The sequence below is a fragment of the Eumetopias jubatus genome, unplaced genomic scaffold, assembly GCF_037043125.1.
Source record: "Eumetopias jubatus isolate StellerSeaLion01/CBP00866 unplaced genomic scaffold, mEumJub1_p1.0 scaffold_9, whole genome shotgun sequence".
Lineage (NCBI taxonomy): Eukaryota > Metazoa > Chordata > Mammalia > Carnivora > Otariidae > Eumetopias > Eumetopias jubatus.
This window is the reverse complement of record NW_028274815.1, coordinates 77,100,806-77,120,264: the sequence shown is the minus strand read 5'-3', so window position 1 is coordinate 77,120,264 and position 19,459 is coordinate 77,100,806. Positions and strand designations below refer to the sequence as shown.

General features: G+C 53.4%; 1 protein-coding gene across 1 annotated transcript in view; it reads left to right on the top strand.

Annotated features, from left to right (window-relative positions):
* Positions 1-19,459, top strand: part of FAM178B (family with sequence similarity 178 member B) — an 85,435-nt gene that overhangs the window by 42,123 nt on the left and 23,853 nt on the right. Inside the window, exons 7-10 of the mRNA XM_088026214.1 lie at positions 148-250; positions 6,183-6,276; positions 6,599-6,775; positions 7,099-7,196. Coding sequence (XP_087882340.1) covers positions 148-250; positions 6,183-6,276; positions 6,599-6,775; positions 7,099-7,196 — 472 coding nt within the window. The remainder of the gene's footprint in view (positions 1-147; positions 251-6,182; positions 6,277-6,598; positions 6,776-7,098; positions 7,197-19,459) is intronic.

Below are 19,459 nucleotides of genomic sequence, written 5' to 3'. Positions count from 1 at the left end.
GATTCCTCCAGAAAATACCTGAGGTGCTAGAGAAGGCAGAAACGGGTCCCCTTGGGCCAGGGGCTGTCACACCCAGCCCTTCCGTGGGAGTAGTGCCCCTGTCCCCCTCTGCCCTCCCTGACCCTCTGCCCTCCCTTGGCCTGACAGATGGAGACAAGCGCTGGTGGTGCCCCTCGCTGCAAGAGGTCATAGAAACATTTCACAGCCTGGGAGCCCACAGCCCTGCTCTGGGCCCGGAGGGGCCCTGTCAGCCCAGTGAGAGGTGAGTCCTTCCCCTTCCTCGCTAACCTCTCTCATTCGTTCGACACTGTGGATCTCACCCCAAGCCCGTTGACTTGTATACAGTTAGATATGTGCAGGTTTTTCCATATTGGTTATACCTCTGTCAAAATGTTAAAAAAAAAAAAAAGACAAAATACTACCTAAAAAAGAGAGATGCATTCTTCTCAACGTATATTCATGCTAAGAAATATTAAACTGTTTCCTATTCTAGGGAGAATGGAAGGGAAGAAAAAAATCAAGTATTTCCTATTCTGTAAAGGTAATACAACGTAACGGGCCATTTATTGTACAAAACTATCCATTATTGTTTGTGGTCCACATCCTCAGCTCCATAAGCATTTGTAAGTTAGAAAAAGGAAAGATTTTCTCTGATTATTATATGGAATTATGTGCATTGGGGGGGGGAAGTAAAAAAAATTTCCCAAACTCGGCCTCTAGCCTCCATGGGGAAGCAGAGTCTGAGGGATTCTAGAACAACCACACACAAGTACCCGTGGATTATGGGTATCACACCACGAATGGCAAAGGTTCTGGTAAATGACTGTGCTCCCAGCTTCAGGGGGATGGAAGAGCCAGGCACGGGTGAGTCTGGCTGCTTTGGCTGACATCTGTTCCTGCCCCTCAGTGACTCAGAGCCCTCACTGCTCCTCCTCTTCCAGGACATGTCCCAAGTCTCTCTGGTCTACCTCCAAGCCTCAATTTTGGCCCGTTCCCTAGTATCAACTCAAGGCCAGCAAGGCACAATTTTGCATGTAATTTCCACAGTGGCCAGTTTTGTTTTGTGGGTGTCCCCTTTGTGCACTGGGCTGGGTTGGGGGGGTACTAATTTGCATAGCCATTGTCTCTGCCCTCTAGGAACAGAGCCATACAATACATAAATAAATGACTGTTATTGGGTGGACAGTGATTAGGTCTGGGTTGTAAAAGTGTTACATATTATGAACTTATTCTGCAAATTATATTATGTTCAAGCTCTTTCTTGACAATTCTTTGAGACGACGTAATGGGGTGTTTAGAGCCCTGGACAGGCCGTTATGTGGGAGCCTCTCTCCCCCGCACCGCCCCGTCGGTGACAATCTTTTGGCCCCAGCAGGTGCAGGGACCCTTTTCCCTTGCTGTGGTGGGCAGGCGGGTGTTCCTACACAGGGAAGGCCAACGCTTTCTTAAGAACCTGTTTCACGACTGTGTTTAGTAATTGTCTGCCAAACCAAACCAGACCAAACCACACTCACTCTGCTATAAATACCCCACGCATGTGCTAGCCTGCCTCGCTCCTGCCCCCTCCCTTCCTGCAGAGCTCCACATCTGGTGTCGCAAGCCAGTTGCCTCGTCCCCAACACAGAGCTTCAATCACACCGCCTACTAGAATGAGTTGGGGGAAGACTTACACTTAGAAAAACAAATGCCAGTGAGAGGGGGTGCTGGGGGCCTGTGGGGTCCAGAAGAGCTATTTCTAACTGTTCTGATGAGCTCTGGGTGTCCACCTGGAAAGTGAGAGGTGCCACCGCAGGCGGGGCGTATAACCACCTCATTTATTCCATGCTCTGCAAAGCGCCACTTTCTCCCCCGCGCTTCTCCCTTCCTCCAAGATTCGATGGCTTCCTGCTCCTGGTGCGTCAGGACAAATCCATCCTCTCTGGAGGCACGGGGCAGGGGGGCAGGTGAGCATTAGAACTATGGCTGTGTAAATCTGCCACCTCGACTACTTGAGAACACCAAGCCCAGCATGCAGACTTGCAGACTTCCAGCCTGACCAGGCAGTTGGTCCTGTGTAAGAGGAAGGCCAATCCACGCGGTTGCAGAGTGTGGTCAGAGCTGCGTAGTCACGTCACCAGACGTGCAGCATGCTTGGACACCCTGCCTCTTCCCTTGGGCCTCACGCTGCCGGCACCGTTTCCCCACGGAGGACTCAGAACTGACCCAGAGGAGCTGGCCGATGGCTTCAGGGCTGATTTTCTTATTGTGGCCCTCTAAGGACAGGCTGGGGCCACCTGCCCAGCCACTTAGCCTGTGGAGGTTTTTCTGCCTGAACACAGCCTCTTTTTGGAAAAGCAAACACAACCTGGAGACCCCTCCAGTGACCTCCCCAAGATGTGGGGTAGCAGAGATGTTTGGGTGGGTTACCTGGGTTGCTGGCTGGCTGCTGCAGTTGGGGAGGCTCTGGGAGTCATAGGGTTGGAAGAGAGTTCTTCTAGACGATTCAGGAAGCACTGTGAAGGTTCTGGCATCTCCTCCACTGGGGGGTATGGCATCCTTCATAGACACATGGACCACAAGAGGAACATAGGGGCAGGCTGCCTCTCCCCACTGTCTTCCTTGTCCTGTTCCTGACCTAGCTCAAGTTCATCCCATCCCAATTGGCTCCATGTCACCCACTGCTCTGTTGACTTCCGGGGATGTCTGATCTAGGGCTCCTGGACAGAACAGATGCCCTGGGGCTCCTCCAGGGCACCCACAGAGCCCTCATATTGGCCAAGCTTGGAAATGAGGGGTTGAGATGTCTCTGCACATGGCCCCACAACTGGACTATCTTTTTAGTGTCTATGAGAAAGACTGGTCTTTCTTTCACCATTTGTTCTTAATCTCAGATTTCATTGAAACCCATCACCATCTTGTCGAATGCTTCAAGATCTCCTTTCAAGATGCAGCCCTTCTGCTGCTGGACCAGGCGATGCCCACCTTGTTGCAAACACAGTAGCCCTCTGCCCATTACGAGGCTGGGGAGGGAGGAATCGGGAGGATGTGTGGGAGCAAAAGGGCAGAAGAGGGACCAGAGCGTGAGCACTGACCAGGAAGCAGAAGCGAGAGCTTGAGGGGGCTTGTGCCACACGGCTATGCAGACACTCTCCATCACGGGCCCTAATCTCACCTGCAAAGGCAGGGCAGGTCCTTGGCCACCAACGGCCGGTCTTCCAAGGCTGCTCCCAGGTTACAAGGCCCAGCGGAAAGTCCCAGTCAGACACACAGGACTGGCAGCCAAACTGCCATAGCCTAGTGCTGGAAACCTTCATCCACTTGGTTCTCTGAAAGGGCAGCCTGGTGCAGAGGCCAAAGGGGCAACTAAATGACAGTTAATCCATTGAAAGAGTATCCTGTCCAATGTGGGGGAGGCTGGTCACTGGCCATCTCAGGACAATGTAATCCGACCCAGGTAAAATGTACTTCTCTCTCCCTTCCCATTAGCTTAGCATCGATTTCCCTTTACTTCATTGACCTCAGCTCGTAGAGCCTGGACAGGCCCAGTCTGGTTTGGCAGTACAGGCCTAGGGGAGAGCACCCCCTCATAGCCTGCATGGTGGGGCCCTGACCCCTGGGCGCCTTGAGGATGGCCCACGGTTCTGGAGGTTCCGTGCTCATATGCCTCTCTTACCGTCCTCCTGCTGAGAATGTCAGCACACTGTACAGACAGTAACTTTAGTATCGTTTTCAACCCTTGGGGAAAACAAATCTAGAAACTGGGATAGGGGTCAGTGACATGCCCCTCTTAAGATTACTTGTAAGTATAGAACGATGTCGTTGTAACCCAACTCCAGCTCCTGGGTGCTGGCCACAGGCTGAACCCTAACCCAGCCAGCTGGGGGGCAGGGCTGAGGGGCAGGGGCTGGACAGATGAAGCACTTTGTTCATGGAGTCCAGTGGTGGGACCGTCACCTCGTTCTTAACCTGCTGAGTCCAGGAGGGGAGCGGAGTTGCTGGGCTGTGAATGCCTGTGTTCCGTGGCCTCCTGCTCGGGGCATGGAGATGGAGGCCTGGGTGTCAGCAGATGCCACATCCCAGAATAGCAGTCACAGAGGCAGACGGTCCAGTCAAGTGGTTCCTCAGAGCCTCGGAAAGGCAGGGGACAGAGGACGCCACCATATTGCCTGCTCTTCCCGAGGAGAGGTGGCACAGGGAGATGCTCGCACGGGGAGGCTGTTGGCCCTCTCCACTTGTCACAGACACGCTTCCTTCCCCAGCTCACGTTTTCCACACTCCGCCTCTGGCAGCACCAAACTGTCTGAAAGCCCATTCCTCTTCAGCGGAGTCACAGTTCTGTGCCTGCCCCCACCCTTGGGGAAGTCTGAACACATTCCCACTCGTGCTTCCGGCCCCCATGCCTGCTCACAGGCTGGAGCAGACTAGGACGGCCCTCCTGTACGGACATGGGCCCAGCAGGTGCCCAGATGTGCACACGTAGCCTCACCCATTCCTTGGCCCTAATAAATGCTGAGCTCTGGAAGAATGACCGAGCCCAGTCCTAACCCCCGCCCCTTCCCCTGACGTCGGTGTGTGGGCACCAATTCTCCGGTTCCTAGAGATGGATTTCTCCTTCTTCCTGTCTGAAAAGCAGCACCAGTGTCAAGTAAAGAAGAGCAGAGACTCTTCCCTGGAGCATGCAGGAACGGAGGGCTCCCCCTTGGTCAGCGGTCAGGTGGCTACCCTGGAGATGCTGTGGTCAACAGTGTTGCTGTCCTCCATACCTTCATTTGTGGAGAGCCCACTGTTCTTGGGAACTCCAAACCAGTTAATAAGCGTGGAGAAGTGGATGAGACAGCACAGGGAGCCTTGTCATAAGCTCACCTCAACAGTATCTAACAATCAACAGTATACATTTGACCAGAGAGAGAGAATGACTTAGTGAGACTGATCCTGCTCTGTTTTCTATCCAGTGAGCATGTGCCTGGAAAGTTTGTGCAAGGGTGGTGCAGCTCTGCTGTCCGCTGATGCCCCTCTCACTGGAGGGATCTTGCCACCCTGAGTATGACTCTAGTCTTTAAAGAGGTATTTTGTTTTTTGGGGTTTTTTTTCATGTGACCCTAAGCTCTAACTTCACTGGTAGACAGCGTGTTAGTGTGACCTTTGGAGGGGTTCTCAAAGATCACTTTTACTCTGAATTACCCCATATTACTTGCTGACTTTGGAGACTGGCCCCCACGTAAGCTACCGTGTGGTGTACTTTTCCATGCATGCGAAGAGTCATCATACCTGTATGGACAAAGAACTGTCTTGAGGAAGACTCTTTTGGGATAATGGAGTATGATTTTCTGGTCTTCGAGTCCCAGAAAAGTAAAGCCTGAGGCCTGGCTGGAATGGCAGCCATTGGGAGCCAACCCCCAGGGATCCCCATCTCCTGGTGTTCTTTTTTTTTTTTTTTTTTTTGAGGTTTTTTTTTTTTTAAGATTTTATTTATTTATTCATGAGAAACAGAGAGAGAGAGAGAGAAGCAGGCTCCCAAGGAGCAGGGAACCCGATGCGGGACTTGATCCCAGGATCCTGGGATCACGACCTGAGCCGAAGGCAGACGCCCAACCATCTGAGCCACCCAGGCGCCCCTCTCCTGGTGTTCTTCTCCTTGTGTGGCTCTCACCCCCACTCAGAGTCTGGATGGTCTGTGTGCACCAGCAGAAGTGACAGGATGAAGTCACTTCCAATACCAGGTTATAAAGGCTGTGGCTTCAGTCTCTGGCATTCTCCCCTCTCTCGAATCGCCCGCTTTGGGGGAAGCTGGCCATGGGGTAAGGACTTGGAGGCCTGCTGGTGGGCACACGAGTGAGCTTGGAAGCAGTTCCTCCAGCCCATTCCAGCCTGACGTGACAGCAGCCCCACCCTCAATATTTTGGAGGCAACCTCCCCAGAAACCCTGAGCCTGGGGACCACCCAGCTAAGCAGCTCCTGGATTCTTGACTCTCAGAAACTGCATGACATCATAAATATTTGTCGTTTTTAAGCCTCTGTATGTTGGGGGGATTTGTTATGCAGCAGTAGATGACCAACACACATAGGGCATGAGTGTCCCAGGCTGCATGGACCATCCACAGGCTCTCTGCTCTCGAGCAATGGCAGGCCCCCCTCCCTGCCTCAGTGTTCCCCTTGCATCCACCTCCTCTCATTTCCTTCCCTTTGCTTTTGTCTTACCTTAGAGTGCTTAAAAACGACATCAGCCTGAGCTCAAGTCAGCAGCAGGACAGCCCCCCAGAGACTGCCTTGGACAGTAGCCTGAGCTACATCTATAAGGTGAGTCAGACGCCCACTTCTGCCCACCATCCAGACCTGCTGAGCAGTTGCCCGTGGTAGGTACCACTGAGCACCCACCGTGTGCTCAGCGCCACTGTAGGCACCACACGGGCTGCCAGGACTGATGCTGCGGAAAGTTCACAGTCCCCACGACCGGGCCTGCCACCGGAGCACCCCATGGAGGGCTTGACTCTAGGCCTTGCCGCTTGTTTTTCTCAGCTACTGCCCAGCCCGGCCACAGGGCTCCGGGTGCCATCCCTTCCTGCCCTGCCCGGCCCCCCAGGGAGGCCCTCCCTGCCCTAGCACTCTCTCCGCTCTCCAGTTCCTGGCACTGTGTGCCCTAGCCCATCCAGCGGCCTACACCGACGGGGAGCTCTTGAACCTGATCGAGCTGCTGTGCCGAGCTGGCCTAGACGTGGGGCTCCGCCTGCTGCCCAAGAGCGATCTTCAGCAGCTTCTTCTCCTGCTCCTTGAGAACATCCACGAGTGGCCCGGGAAGGTATCATGAGCCCCCAAGCCCAAGCCCAAGCCCAAGCCCAAGCCCAAGCCCAAGCCCAAGCCCAAGCCCTAGCGTCCTCTTTAAGGTCCTGAGCCTCCGCGTTTGGCCTTGTTGCTGGGACGGAAGTTGCACCTTGAGTGCACTCAATGGGAATAGCAGGCTTGGAGGTCACCAGGATGCCAGGGAGCGTGCCTGCCAGTCCCCGGCGTCCGTGACCGCCCCCTCCTCTTACTCTCTGGCTTCCCCCCTAAGTGGGCTGATGGGGAGGTCAGGGTCAAGGCGGGCCCTCCCGCAGCCCCCCTTGCCGCCTGCTGTCCCCACAGCTCCAGCAGCTGTGCCGCACCCTGAGCAAGGTGTCAGATCACCACCACAACCTGCTGGCCCTCGTGCAGTTCTTCTTGGATGTGACCCCTCGGAGCAGGTGGGTGCCCCTCCACCCCTGCCTCCTCCCTCTGACACGCATCCCTTCCCCTGGCACATGGTGGGGTGTGGGGATCCAGAATCCTCCCCCATCAGTCCCAACAAACCTCCCCCTCCTGCCTGATCTCTAAAACCCAGGAGAAAGAACTAAAAATACAGCTCACTAATGAGTTCATTCCGAAAGGAAAAAAGCCTAATTTTCTTAACACGGTCTTATTAGCAAAACAATTGCCTTATACAATTAGCTTCTGACTGCAGCACCGCCCCCCCCCCCAAGCCTGCTGCTTCCCAGTCCTTGGTAGCGGGTTCCTTCTTGTCACTCAGACCTCAGCGGCATTATGTCCCCTAATCACTCCTCCCGGACCTCTCTCCCAAACTCACCATTCTGCTTTATTTTCTGCACAGCGTGGCTGTCTGCCAGAAATTTATCTTACTTGTTGGTTCCTTATTTTTGGTGCCTCTCCTCCATGTTCCTTCCAGGAGAGCAGGTCCCTCAGTAGAGTCACTGCCATATCCCTCAGCATCTAGAACAGTGCCTGATACGCTGTTGGCACTCTGTTAATTCTTTTCGAATGAATGAACGAGGTGACCAAACTCAGCCCACTGGGAGATGAGACCCAGTCACAGGACCTGGCCCCACCCAGTCTCTCCTCCTTCCTTCCCCCACTTTAGGCCACAGCCATAGGGAATTCCTTGCCTTCCCGGAGCAGACCATTCCTCATCTGTCCTCTCCTCCCATCTAGAGTGAAGGCCCTCCCCACCCTTCCAACCAGGCCTGTCCTGGGGCCCTTCAGGAAGACCCCCAGCCTTCACAGGCATCTCCGCAGTAACCCTCCACTGGGGCCATTCCCCTGCAACTCCCTCCGCAGGGGCAGCTTCTGGAAGCAGGCTTGGCATTCCATGCAGACCCATATCCCAGGGCCCAGCTGGTGCAGTCATCCTGAGTTCAGCTTCAGCTCTTGTCTGTGAATAAAGAGAGAAGGCCTCTCCACAGTCCTAGAAGGAGAGTTATTGCTCTCTATTTGAAAGAACTGGGCTTCTAGAAGCTCTGTCTGAGGGCTTTAAGTGTGAACGCTAAAGCAGGGCCTCAGTGGGAACCATCTGCATTAAGCCCAGATGCATTGGACTTCTTTCCATATGATCTGAAGAGGCTGACCTCTGCCTCCAGGCTCCCTGCTCAGCCCCAAAGAGCTAGTCTTCTGTGTCACAGAGCCAGAAACTGTAGTCTTAGAGGTCTCTCCCATCCCCAGCCCATTATGCCTGTTCATCCTACATCCTGTCCGTTCTGACTTCCAAATCCCAAATCCTTGTTTGCGGTTGCCTGTCCACGTCAGCTCTGTGAAAACAGGTACCTGTCTGGGTCTCAGCCACCCCTGTCCCACCTGCTTCTGCTTTCATGTCCTCTCTCTCACCTGGATGGATGGTCGGTCCATCTCCTCCTCCCTCTGAGTCTCTCCGCTCTGAGGATACATGGGATTATCTTGTCTTTGCCTTACCTTGCACACCAAGTCCAAACCTCCAGGGCCCATGTTGTCCAGCCCCAGTTTCCCATTTGCTCCCAACAGGCCCCATTATTGGTACTTGTTTTCCTTCCTTCCTGCCTGCCTTCCTGCCTTCCTGCCTTCCTCCCTCCCTCCCTCCCTCCCTCCCTCCCTTCTCTCCCTCCCTCCCTTCTCTCCCTTCCTCCCTTCCTTCCTTCCTTCCTTCCTTTTTTTAAAGTAGGCTCCATGCCTAACGGTGGGGCTTGAGCTCACGACCCTGAGATTAAGAGTTGCATGCTCTACCGACTGAGCCAGCCAGGTGCTCCAGTTTGTCTCACTTCCATGTATGTATATATACACACATATGTGTATGTGTACATATGTATATGTATGTGTATGATGAACCTCATCCATTTTCATAGCTGTGGAGTGTTCCCTGGTGTACACACAACCAGGGTACGGTCTTTGCACATCTATGTAAATATTTCTATAGGATAAACTCTTTGAAGTGAAATTGCAGTCCTAAGGTATATACATTTAAAATTTGGTCTCCAACAAAAGCTGTATCAATTAATTATACCCCCAATGGACATGAAAATATCTGTTTCTCCACTGTGTATTCTCAGTTTTGTTTTTAAGCTTTAGTCAATCTGGTAAGTAAAAAGTGTGATCCTGTGGTTCTGATTTTTATTTCTCTGACTGCCAGTGAAATTGAGAATCTTTTCATATGTTTATTGGCCTTTTGTGTTTCTCTTATTGTAAATTATATCTTGATGCTTCTTGCCCATTTTTCTATGGGGCAGTTAATCTTAACGTATTGATAAATTGCTTATTATATATGTTTCAGCACTGTATTTTCTTCTACGTCTATATATCGTTTTTTTCTCTTTTTTTTGCACGTCATTCTTTTTAAATGTTTGTGCATGATATCTTCCGGCGAACTGAGGTTTTGGGTTTTTTGAAATTTTGTTTTAGAGTAGATTTAGCTTTATAGAAAAGTTATGTGGATGGTGTAGAGAGTTGATTCTTATTGAATCTATCTTGAAAAGAAAAGCCTTCCCCACCCCAAGATCACAAAAATAGAATGTTCTCTTTATCTCAGTACGTATATTAACTTTGTTACTCTTGGTTCTTAATCCCATCTGGGAATCTCTTCTTCAAAGATAAGAGACAGGGATCTAACTTGATTATTTTCCAAGTCTGAAGAGCCAGTGGGGCCAACACCAACTTTCTTTCTTTCTTCATAATCCACCTTTCCCAGCAGATTTGAGACTACCTTTAACATATCCTAAATTTATGATGTCGTTCATCTGTTAATTGAGTCAAATTGATTTCAGGGATCTGTGTCTTTTACAGGGTGTCTTTGTAACTCCAGAGTCCTTACTAAGTGTTCCTTAAATGCCAGCAGTGAATATAATGGAAGCCAGCCTCGCCTCACTTTTTTTTTTTTTAAGATTTTATTTATTTATCTGAGAGACAGAGCTAGAGTGAGAGAGAGAAGCCAACTCGCCGCTGAGCGGAGAAGCGGACACAGGCCCTGATCCCAGGACCCTGGGGTCATGACCCGAGCTGAAGGCACACGCTTAACCAACTGAGCCATCCAGGGGCCCCCTCACCTCACTTTCAAACAGACACATCAACTAGGGTGATAATGCCTGCCACAAGCTTTGCTAAGAAAGTGCGATGGGTATTATCTATTTATTTATTTAGAAATTTTATCTTACTTTTCTAAATAGATAAAGCATTCAAATAGAACAAAATTCAAAAGGCACCAGGAACACCTATTTGAAAATGTGCCCCTCCCCCTACGAGCCACCTAGGCTGCCTCCGTTTCTCATTGGGACTTCTGTGCATATTCTCTCTGCCCTTCTTTTCACTTCAAGGTATATATGTTGGCAGTCATTCCAAATTGGATCAGAAAGAGCTTCTAATTCTTCCTTACAGCCTCACTGTATTCACTGTGGTCTTCAGCCGGCCACCCCCCGCCCCTGCCCCATGCTCCCTGTGGTGGCGATGTTGGAGGAGCTTGCTGGCGGCCTGTTCTGCCCTCACTGGTGGCTGTCCCACTGGGCTCAGTGCCCAGACTGACCCCAGGAAGGAGGGCGTACTGTTGTACATTCTGTCACATTCGTCTACTGACTGATGAAGCACAAAGCGAGAACTTCCACCAACATTTGTGCGAGGCACATCCCCCCCCCCCCCGCCCCCGACCTCGTTGACCAAGACTTCAGGGATGCACTGTAAATTTAAGGCACAGTTGAGCTCAACCCGGAGAAATGAAAGTAAATACAAGAGCAAACCATTTGAAATGGGGCCAATGGGAAGACTTTCCCTTGGAGGAGAGTCTGTCTTGGGACTCTGGCCCCTCTCGGGTAGCTCTAGGGAGCTGGGGACGAGGGGATGGGTGGGGGGGGCGACTTGCCCTTCCAGCTTCTGTGCAGGGTCTCCAGTGTGTGTTCTGAGTGAACCTCTGCAGCCACGCCCAGGAGCCCTTTTAGGAGGAGGACAGAGGCTGAGGGCTGCTTTCACTCCACTGAAAGCTGATGTGTGCAGGCTCCAGGATCCGCCTCCTTCACCACCCGCGAATGTTTATTAAATATCCGATTTAACTGCGGCCTCCAAAGTAGAGGGGCAGATGAAACCGGCTTGAGCAGGCCACTGGATCTGCCAGGTTCCGACCCACAAGGAAAAGCTGGCTGCTCAAGTCCAAGTGCAGGAGCCCTAGGAAAAGGTGGCCTTCAGAGGCTTCAGGTCTTTGCACACCGGGGTAAGAGCCACGGCACGTGCAGGCACCCCATAGCGCTCCCCAAGTCCTTGTTTTCCTTCGTGTTCTGTGCTGCTGGGGCGGGGCCAAGGGCTGCACCTTAGTGGCGTGTCATGGCCCCACCCCCTCCCCCCTCCCCCAGCTCGGTGCAGGCCCAAGACCGACCAGTTAATTCTCTCCCAGTCCTTTCGCCTTGCTGCCTTCATGCCCTGGCTCCTCGCTCCACCGTAACGCCCTTCCTGTGTGCCACCACACATGGCCTGTCCCTGCGTGGGCCCCTGATCCCTTCTGGCTGACCAGGACCCACTCTGAATGCCTGGCCAGCCTCCTGGGGGCCCTCAGAAGATTCCAGACATCACTGTGCTTCCTGCTGCTGAAATCTCTACCCCAGCAAACAGCTCTGCCCCTTCTTTCTCTACTGTCTGACTGCCAGCCACCCACATACCTAGTGGACCCACAACTCACCTCCTTGCCTTGCTCCCAACCCCACCTCCCATGCTCAGGACCCCAACGGCCCTGCCCTTCCAGATCTTCTGCAGTCGTCCCTGATTCCTATACCTTTCACTTCTCAGCCTCTTACTGGCTATTCCTCAGCAAATACGTGCGCTCACTCTTGTGTCTCCTACCTTAGAACAGCAATTCTGCCGCCTCCCCCCTCCTCCAGCTACTGCTGCACTTCTAAGCTTCCCTTCCCCTGCTCTCCCTTACTCCATTCACCCAAAACAGGCTTTCTGAACCCTGCCCATCCTGGACACATGGTGGATTCTTCAGAGCTCAGAGTGTTGGAGGGAGTTCTCACCTGAGAAAACAGACACTTCAGGCTCGGGGGGTGGGCAAGGCCAGAACATTCTAGAAGGGGGCAGCCCCAGTCCAAAATCCCTCAAAATTTTAGAAGGCCTCAAAATCCAGAGGGACAGGAGGCAAGATGAAGATCATGTCCAGGGGTCGAGGGGCCACACTGGAGCCGAGAGGGCAGCAGAGAAAAAGTGGGTCCCCATGAAGCCAGGAGTGTAAGGGGTTGTAGCTGGAGAGGATCTGGCTTGCCTTTACGAGTGGGTGCTCATGTAAGGGGTGGTAGGAGAGACCTAAAGAGCTAGGAGTAGAGGAGACATACCTCATCTGGCACTCTAGCCGAACTTCCTTATCACCCTTGACCTAATGGCCCTTCCTCAGGCATAAGCTTATCATTTTCTTCCTTGGCTTCACAATATCATTCTCCCGACTCCCCTCCCCTTCTTTGGCCCATCCTTCTCAGTCGCCATCATCCGGTTCCTTCCTCTGCCACTCCTCAAGCCTCAGTTTGCCCAGGGATTCTGCCCCAGTCCCTCTCCTGTGGTCATTCTGCGCAGTCTGGGGGAGCTTTCCAGGCTGGGCCCTGCGGTGCTCTGTCCATATGGTCCCATTTCAGGACTCTGGCACCCCCTCCCCAGCTGCTGAGTGTCGCCCTGCCAGCCCACCCCTGCCAGCCCAAATCCCAGGAATTGCCTTTGCTGAACACAGTTACTTTACCTGAGGTTAGGTGCCTTCCTTGGGAGTAGCCCAAAGGCCTGCCCCTTTGCCTCGATCCGGGATGTCTCTTAAGGACCTTGCCAGCCGCAGAGGTCCTTGCGGGGTCAGCCAAGGGCTTTGCTGTGACTGCATTCCAGCCTGGCTTTCCCCTTTGGTCCAGACCTGCTTCCTTCATCCCTACAGGAAGTCGTCCCAAGAGCACCCATCTCCCCTTCTCCCTGCATGCTCACCTCTGCTTCAAAGTCCACCTCCTGGGGAACTCGACCTGAGACCCCATCTCATCCTCATCCATGGCCACAGCTCCCGACTCATGCCAGGGGCTCCCAAGTCAATACCTTTGGCCAGACTTTTCTGCTAAGCGCCAGATCTAGGTGGAAAAGTGTTTCAGGGTTAGCATGTGCAGAACAGAAGTCACCATCTTCCAAGGAGGACCACCTTCTCCTGTCTTCCATGGCCCCATGACGGTATCAGCACCTGCCCACTGCCCAAAGCCTGAGAGTCCAGGGTCACCTCCTGTCCCCTCCAGCTCCTCCCCAACAATAGCCACCTCTCCCATCACCCTCACACAGTTCCAGCTCTTACCACAGCGCCCCTGGATTGCCGCCTCCTTCCAGGCTGTCCCCCTCCTGACCTATGCCTGCACTGTCCGGCAGCATCACCTCCCTTCGGATGCACAGCTGGCCGTGTCACTCCTTTGCTCCATTAAAATCCCTCGGGCTTCTGTCCCCAGGATGAAATTCAAACAGTGGCATACTAGGCCTTTGTGCCTTCTTTTCCAATCCTACCTTCTCCCCCTGCGCAGTGTCCCCGGCAGGCTCCCATGCTCCAGCCACCCCAACTCAGGATTTGTCTCGGAGCCTTTCAGCATCAGTTCCATCTTCCCTCATCCCTCTGCTCCTCTTTGCCTGGTTAACATTTCCTCAGCCTCAAGACTAGGCTCAGACCAAGGCAATTCTCCCGAGAAACCTCCTAACCCAGGGCCCTGATTGTCAGTGCCTTTCGCTAATCCCTTGGGCTGTGAGCATCTGGAGGGAGGAGCTGTGACTGCTCTCTAGGCCCTCGGAGCCTGGCATGGAGGAGGGACTCGTGTGCAGGCCTGCTTGTGGAGCGGTTGCGTCTGGAGGGCAGAGCTCAAAGAGCGTAAGAGCTGGTTTTTGAGTAGCCAATTCCAAACTGAAAGATGGCTCAGGCAGGCTCGGAGACAGGGTGCAGTAACACAGCGGTTGTGGACTGCCAGTGAACCCAGTAAGGGAAAAGTAGGAAGTATCTAAAGGCTGCGGGGGCTGCACCCAGAGCTTGAGCATGATCTTGGGTTTTGAAAGATACGGAAGATAAAAAGCAGGACGCAGAAACAAGGCAGATGAACAAACAGCGCGGACCAGTGTTAGCGCCCGTGGGGAGGACTAAGGCCCATAGGAGGGGCTTCCGCGTAGTTGTTTTTGAAGCAAGGAATGCTGTTGTGGGCTGACAGTGATGAAGAGGGAACCGATGAAGAGAGGACACTATATAATTCCTATTTTGCTTCTCTTCTCTTCGTCGAGGAGCATAATTTTTCATCCGGGCTCCACTATTGATCAAAGGGAATTGAGGCCTAAGACTGCACGGGAGAAGACAGTGTGGCAGCATCCCGCTGAGCGGAATGGGTTTAAGTCCCCCGTGGTACAAGGATGTCCCCAGTCAGTCCTGGGAGAGGAGCAGATGGGGGTCCCCTGAGTCCACGGAGACCTCCGGAGGTGGGGAGGGAGGGTGCAGAAGGAGCACGGCGGGCTTGAGGCGCCCCCCACATCATTCCCCAGGGACGGCTTGTGAGCACGTACACAGAAAAGGAAGCTCTGCTTTCTAGGATTCCTAAGAATAAATCATACCAGGCTAGCCTCATTTATGTTTTGACAGGCCAACCAGAATAGTACTCTGGAGAGGACCGTCTGGGTTTCTGTAAGGCACTTGGTAGAGACTACCGTCCTATCCTGGGGACAACGTAAGAAATTTGGGCTGAGCGATTGATGTCCAAGTAGCTGGGGCTCCTCATCACAAGGTGCTGCTGGCCGGCAGAGTCTGCCTGGAGGGCAAGCCCCCGGGACCCCTGAAGTCTTGTCTTCACTGACAGGTGGGTCAGAGCAGACCCGGTGTCTCAGATGAGGCCATTAACGGAACAATAGTCAGGGGCACCTGGGTGGCTCAGTCGTTGAGCGTCTGCCTTCGGCTCAGGTCGTGATCCCAGGGTCCTGGGATCGGGCCCCACGTCGGGCTCCCTGTTCCGCAGGAAGCCTGCTTCTCCCTCTCCCACTCCCTCTGCTTGTGTTCCCTCTCTCGCTGTGCCCCTCTCTGTCAAATAAATAAAATCTTCAAAAAAAAAAAAAATGGAACAATAGTCAGACTCACACATGACCTGAATACAACTTCCAGGGAATGGAAGATCCCAGAAGATCTCAACAAACCATAATGACTGTCTGAGAGGAAAAAAGAGACCCAGCTGCACAATTAACAGCAGGATCTGGGAAATGGGATTTGACAGCAAGACATGTGAGAAAGACTTTGGGGCTCAATATGTGATCTGCGTCGCATCGCGGGGCAGCCAGGAAAAGGAGCGTCAGGGTCAGCTCTGAGCACCTCACTGATGAGAATGTTGACAGCCCCCAGGGCCTTCAGAGGACCCAATCCACAGCGGCAAACAGATTCTGAAAGAGAGAAAAGTGTGGATGTTGTATACACAGAGGAGAGATTTGTGGAAAAGAACGGCCACTTCCCTCAGGTGTGTGGAGGGCCTAATTAGATGGACAAATGCGCGGACATTAGATGGCGTGACTATTTTTTGTTTGTTTGTTTTACGTAAGCTGTCAGCCCAGCGTGGGGCTTGAACTCATGACTTAACAACCCTGAAATCAAGAGTCACATGCTCTACCAACTGAGCCGGTCAGGCGCCACCTAGATGGGGTGACTTTTAAGAAGTGTGCTAAGCCTGAGGTTCTCCGGATTTCACCACAATACCGAAAAGAAGGGGAAATATGATGATAAAGAGGGTGGGAAATGGGTTGTAATTGTCCGTGTGAACTTTATCTACTAAATAGTAGTAACCTTTTCATTCATATGATATCCCTGCAGGAAAGGACGCATCAGAGGTGGCTAGTCAGTGCACTTTGCAAACGGGGCTGTCTGTGTAACTACTGCTATATCATAGGGCACGGTCACCCGCCCCCCCAGAAGCCCTCTCAAGCCCCTCCCAGGCATTCCCTCTACAAAGAAAACCATTTCCTTGACTTCTATCCCATAGCTTCCTTTGCCCGGTTTTAAACCTGTGCATAAATGGGACCGTGCTCAGTGTTCTCTCTTGTGTCTGGCTTTCTTCGGCGTAGTGTCAACACTTTGTGGGATTCGTCCATGTAGAAGTGAGCTGTTGTGGTTGGACCTTTCATGTTGCCGTGTGGTGGTCCCCCGTATGGATCTGTGGCTGTCTCTTCCTGTCTGCACTGTACATGCCCGCACTCACGAGTGTCCCAACGTGTGTGTGGATGACGGGGCAGACTCCCAAGGAGGTTGCCCTGAGCTCTGAGCCCAGGCCCTGGTTCTTCCCGCCTGGGTAGTATTTGCTCACGTGCAGGATAGGCTCCAAGTGAAGGGCTGTGGGCAGGGGGTGGTGGGCGGAGGCGGGGGCATGAAGGGTGGCCGTGATGCCTGGGAGGCAGCGTGGACAGTCCCCAAGAGGCAAGGCGGGCAGATGCCCTGAGGCAGGGTGTTGGGCCTCATTTCCACAGCGGAACAGGCCACTATTGTTGCTTCCTGAACTGCCCTAGAGACATGGAAAAGGCAGCTCACGCCTTTGGCCAGATGCCTGATGGCCTTTTAGGGTAGTTCAGCCTTGGCAGGGCCTCATTCTCCTCTGAACAAGTGAAGATGAGGGGCGCCAGAGGGGGCTGCACTGACCAGGGCGGTTGTCCCAACATCCTAGCGGCCCACACTGGTTAGCGCCTTTGCCTTCTTCCGAGTTTAAGCATGGTGCCCGGTGCCTGGCTGGGCTGCCCCTTGCAGGAGCGACGGAAAGGCCGGAGGCTGGGAAGCCGAGTGCCTGCATTCCACTTCCCAGCTCCACTGTGGATTCCAGATTTCGCAGTGCCTTAGGCTCCTCTGAGTGCCAATCCCGTGTCCTGATCTTACAGAGGCCCGTGGGGGGAGCAGGGCATGGGGGCAGGGCTGAGGCAGAGGCCTGGCCTGGTGAGCACAGAAAGCTGGAGCTTGTTTCCTTATATGACAGTGGCTGGGATACCTCCAGTGCCTTCTACATCCTCCTTTGTCCGTCTGGTTTGAGTCCCGGGGAGTCCTTGCCGGGTGGGGTCCAGCAGCTTCTAGGAGAGAGAGGAAGAGCTCCTGGCCGACCTTGGCTGGGCCCACAGGACCCCTTTGCTTGCCCCCTGCATAGTTTGGGTGTTATTTGGGGTGAGTCTTTGTGTTTTCTCCTCCGTAGAGTAAGGTCTCAGTCTAAAATTAAAAAGCGGTCCCGTCCCCTGTCTCTGTGTCCCAGTGGGAACTGAGAACGCAGGAGACTGTGTTTAAAAGGCAGGGGGGCCGTCAGAACGAAAGGCAGTGGGCAGGCGGGGACAGCGAGGGGGAACATGCCACCCTCAGATGTGGGTTCCTTTTCATCCATTTAGCCGGTGCTTTTTCTGGTGCTTTTTTCCTTCTCTGGACGACAGCCCTGTCCTGACCCACCCAGCCTGCTTCTTCCCTTCTGGAACCACCCCGGCTCTGCTCCGCTGGCCTGCCAGCACCCCCGCCCCCAGGTTGGCCCCTCCCCGCCTTCCGAGGCCTGGGTTTTGGATTAACGAAGCCCAGATGCAGGACTTCTGACTCTGGCTGCGAGTTAACTTTGGAGCGCGGCACAGAGGGGCCATTTACCTCCCACTGTGTTCCCGGCCCAGCTGCTGCTGGCGCTCCCGGGCAACAGCCGGAGAGCAGGTCCTGGCTGCCAATGAGATGGAAGCCATGCGGGGTGTGCCGTGTGGCCAGGGCTCCGGGAGAAAACGGGAGGGTGGGGCGCTGGGTGAGGGGCGAGGGTCTGGCCGCGCTCACAGGAGTCCGGTGTGGGGGATGATGAGGGACTCCTGTTCTCTAGCCCATGCGGCTAAAAGAGGCTGCCTCTCCACAGCTCTCAGAAGGTCAGGTGGGGACGCTGAGGTGCTCCGCAGAAAGGGGTCATGGCTAAAAGGAGACAGGGTGCGGGAGGGCCCTGTGCTGGTTAATGTCAGGTCTTCCTGATCCCGAATGGACCAGGGATGGCCGGCCCCTCCCTGGGTTGCCAGATAAAATACAAACATTGTGCAGGAGAACGCCAAGAAAATGACTCTTTATCAATAAGAAATTCAAATTTAACTGGGCATCCTCTATCTTTACTGGCTAAATCTGGCAATCCTGTCTCTCCCTCCACCTGAATTGCTTCTTTAAGTAATAGTTTTATTGAACTGCAACATACAAACAGAACAGAACACAGACCGTAGGTGCATGGCTCAGTGACCACAAGTGGAACCCGTGGGAAACCTGCACTCGGAGCAAGAAATGCAGCATGAGCAGAACCTGCCCGTCCCCCCAGCCATCACTACCCAGGCTTCCAACAGCTGCTATTTGGCCATTTTTGTACTTTATTGGAACTTAATCATGCACATGTATTCTTTTGAATCTGGCTTCTTTCGAGTGGCACAGTGAAGATCATCCGGGACTTTGGATAGCGTTTTAGCTCACTGTCATTACGAGTAGGATTGAGTTGGATCAATAGGGCCCAGTCTGGGTATGCGTACTAATGGTGTACCTAAGGTGCACTTCCGCCTTGTGTGCACGCGCATAGGTACCTAGGCATAGGATTGCTAGGTCATGGGTGAGCACATGTTCATCTTTAGTTGATCTTGCCAAGCAGTTTCTCAAAGTGGATGTGCAATTCGAATTCCCACCTGCTTTGTGTGAGCGTCTCTGCCGCCCCTCCTCCTCCCCAGCACTGTGCATTTCCCCCTTTCTCATGTTCTCCTTTCTGATGTATCGTGGTGCTGCTGCTTTTTTTTCTCCATTTCATCAAGAGCCTGTTGCTTTGTTGATCCCTCTGACTTTCTTGACGAAGTGCTAAGAAACTCAGCAAGGCCCCTGGTTGGAGTTCCAGCCTGCCCAGCCCCACAGGAACTTCGAGGAGCCATTCCTACCCCAGTTCCCTATTCCTACCCCAGTTCCCTCTGTCATGTGAGGCCCGGGCAGCAGAGGGCCCGGCCCTGGGGAAGTTGCAGCGGAGGCTGGACCACGAAGCCCAGAAGTGGCCAGGCTGGATCCTGCCTCCCCAGAGTACTTGCTTAGCATTTCCCCGTGCTGCCTGTGGCAGGCTGTTCCAGATGTCCGGTCCTTCAGTTCCTTGTGCTGTCATTCCAGGAATACGGGTGAGGGCGGCTGTGTGGGTCCCCTCAGCAGGGCCGTGACCTGAGGGCATTTCCCCTTTAAGGAGATGGTTCCAGCCCAAGTGTCTTCCTTCATGTGCCTTAT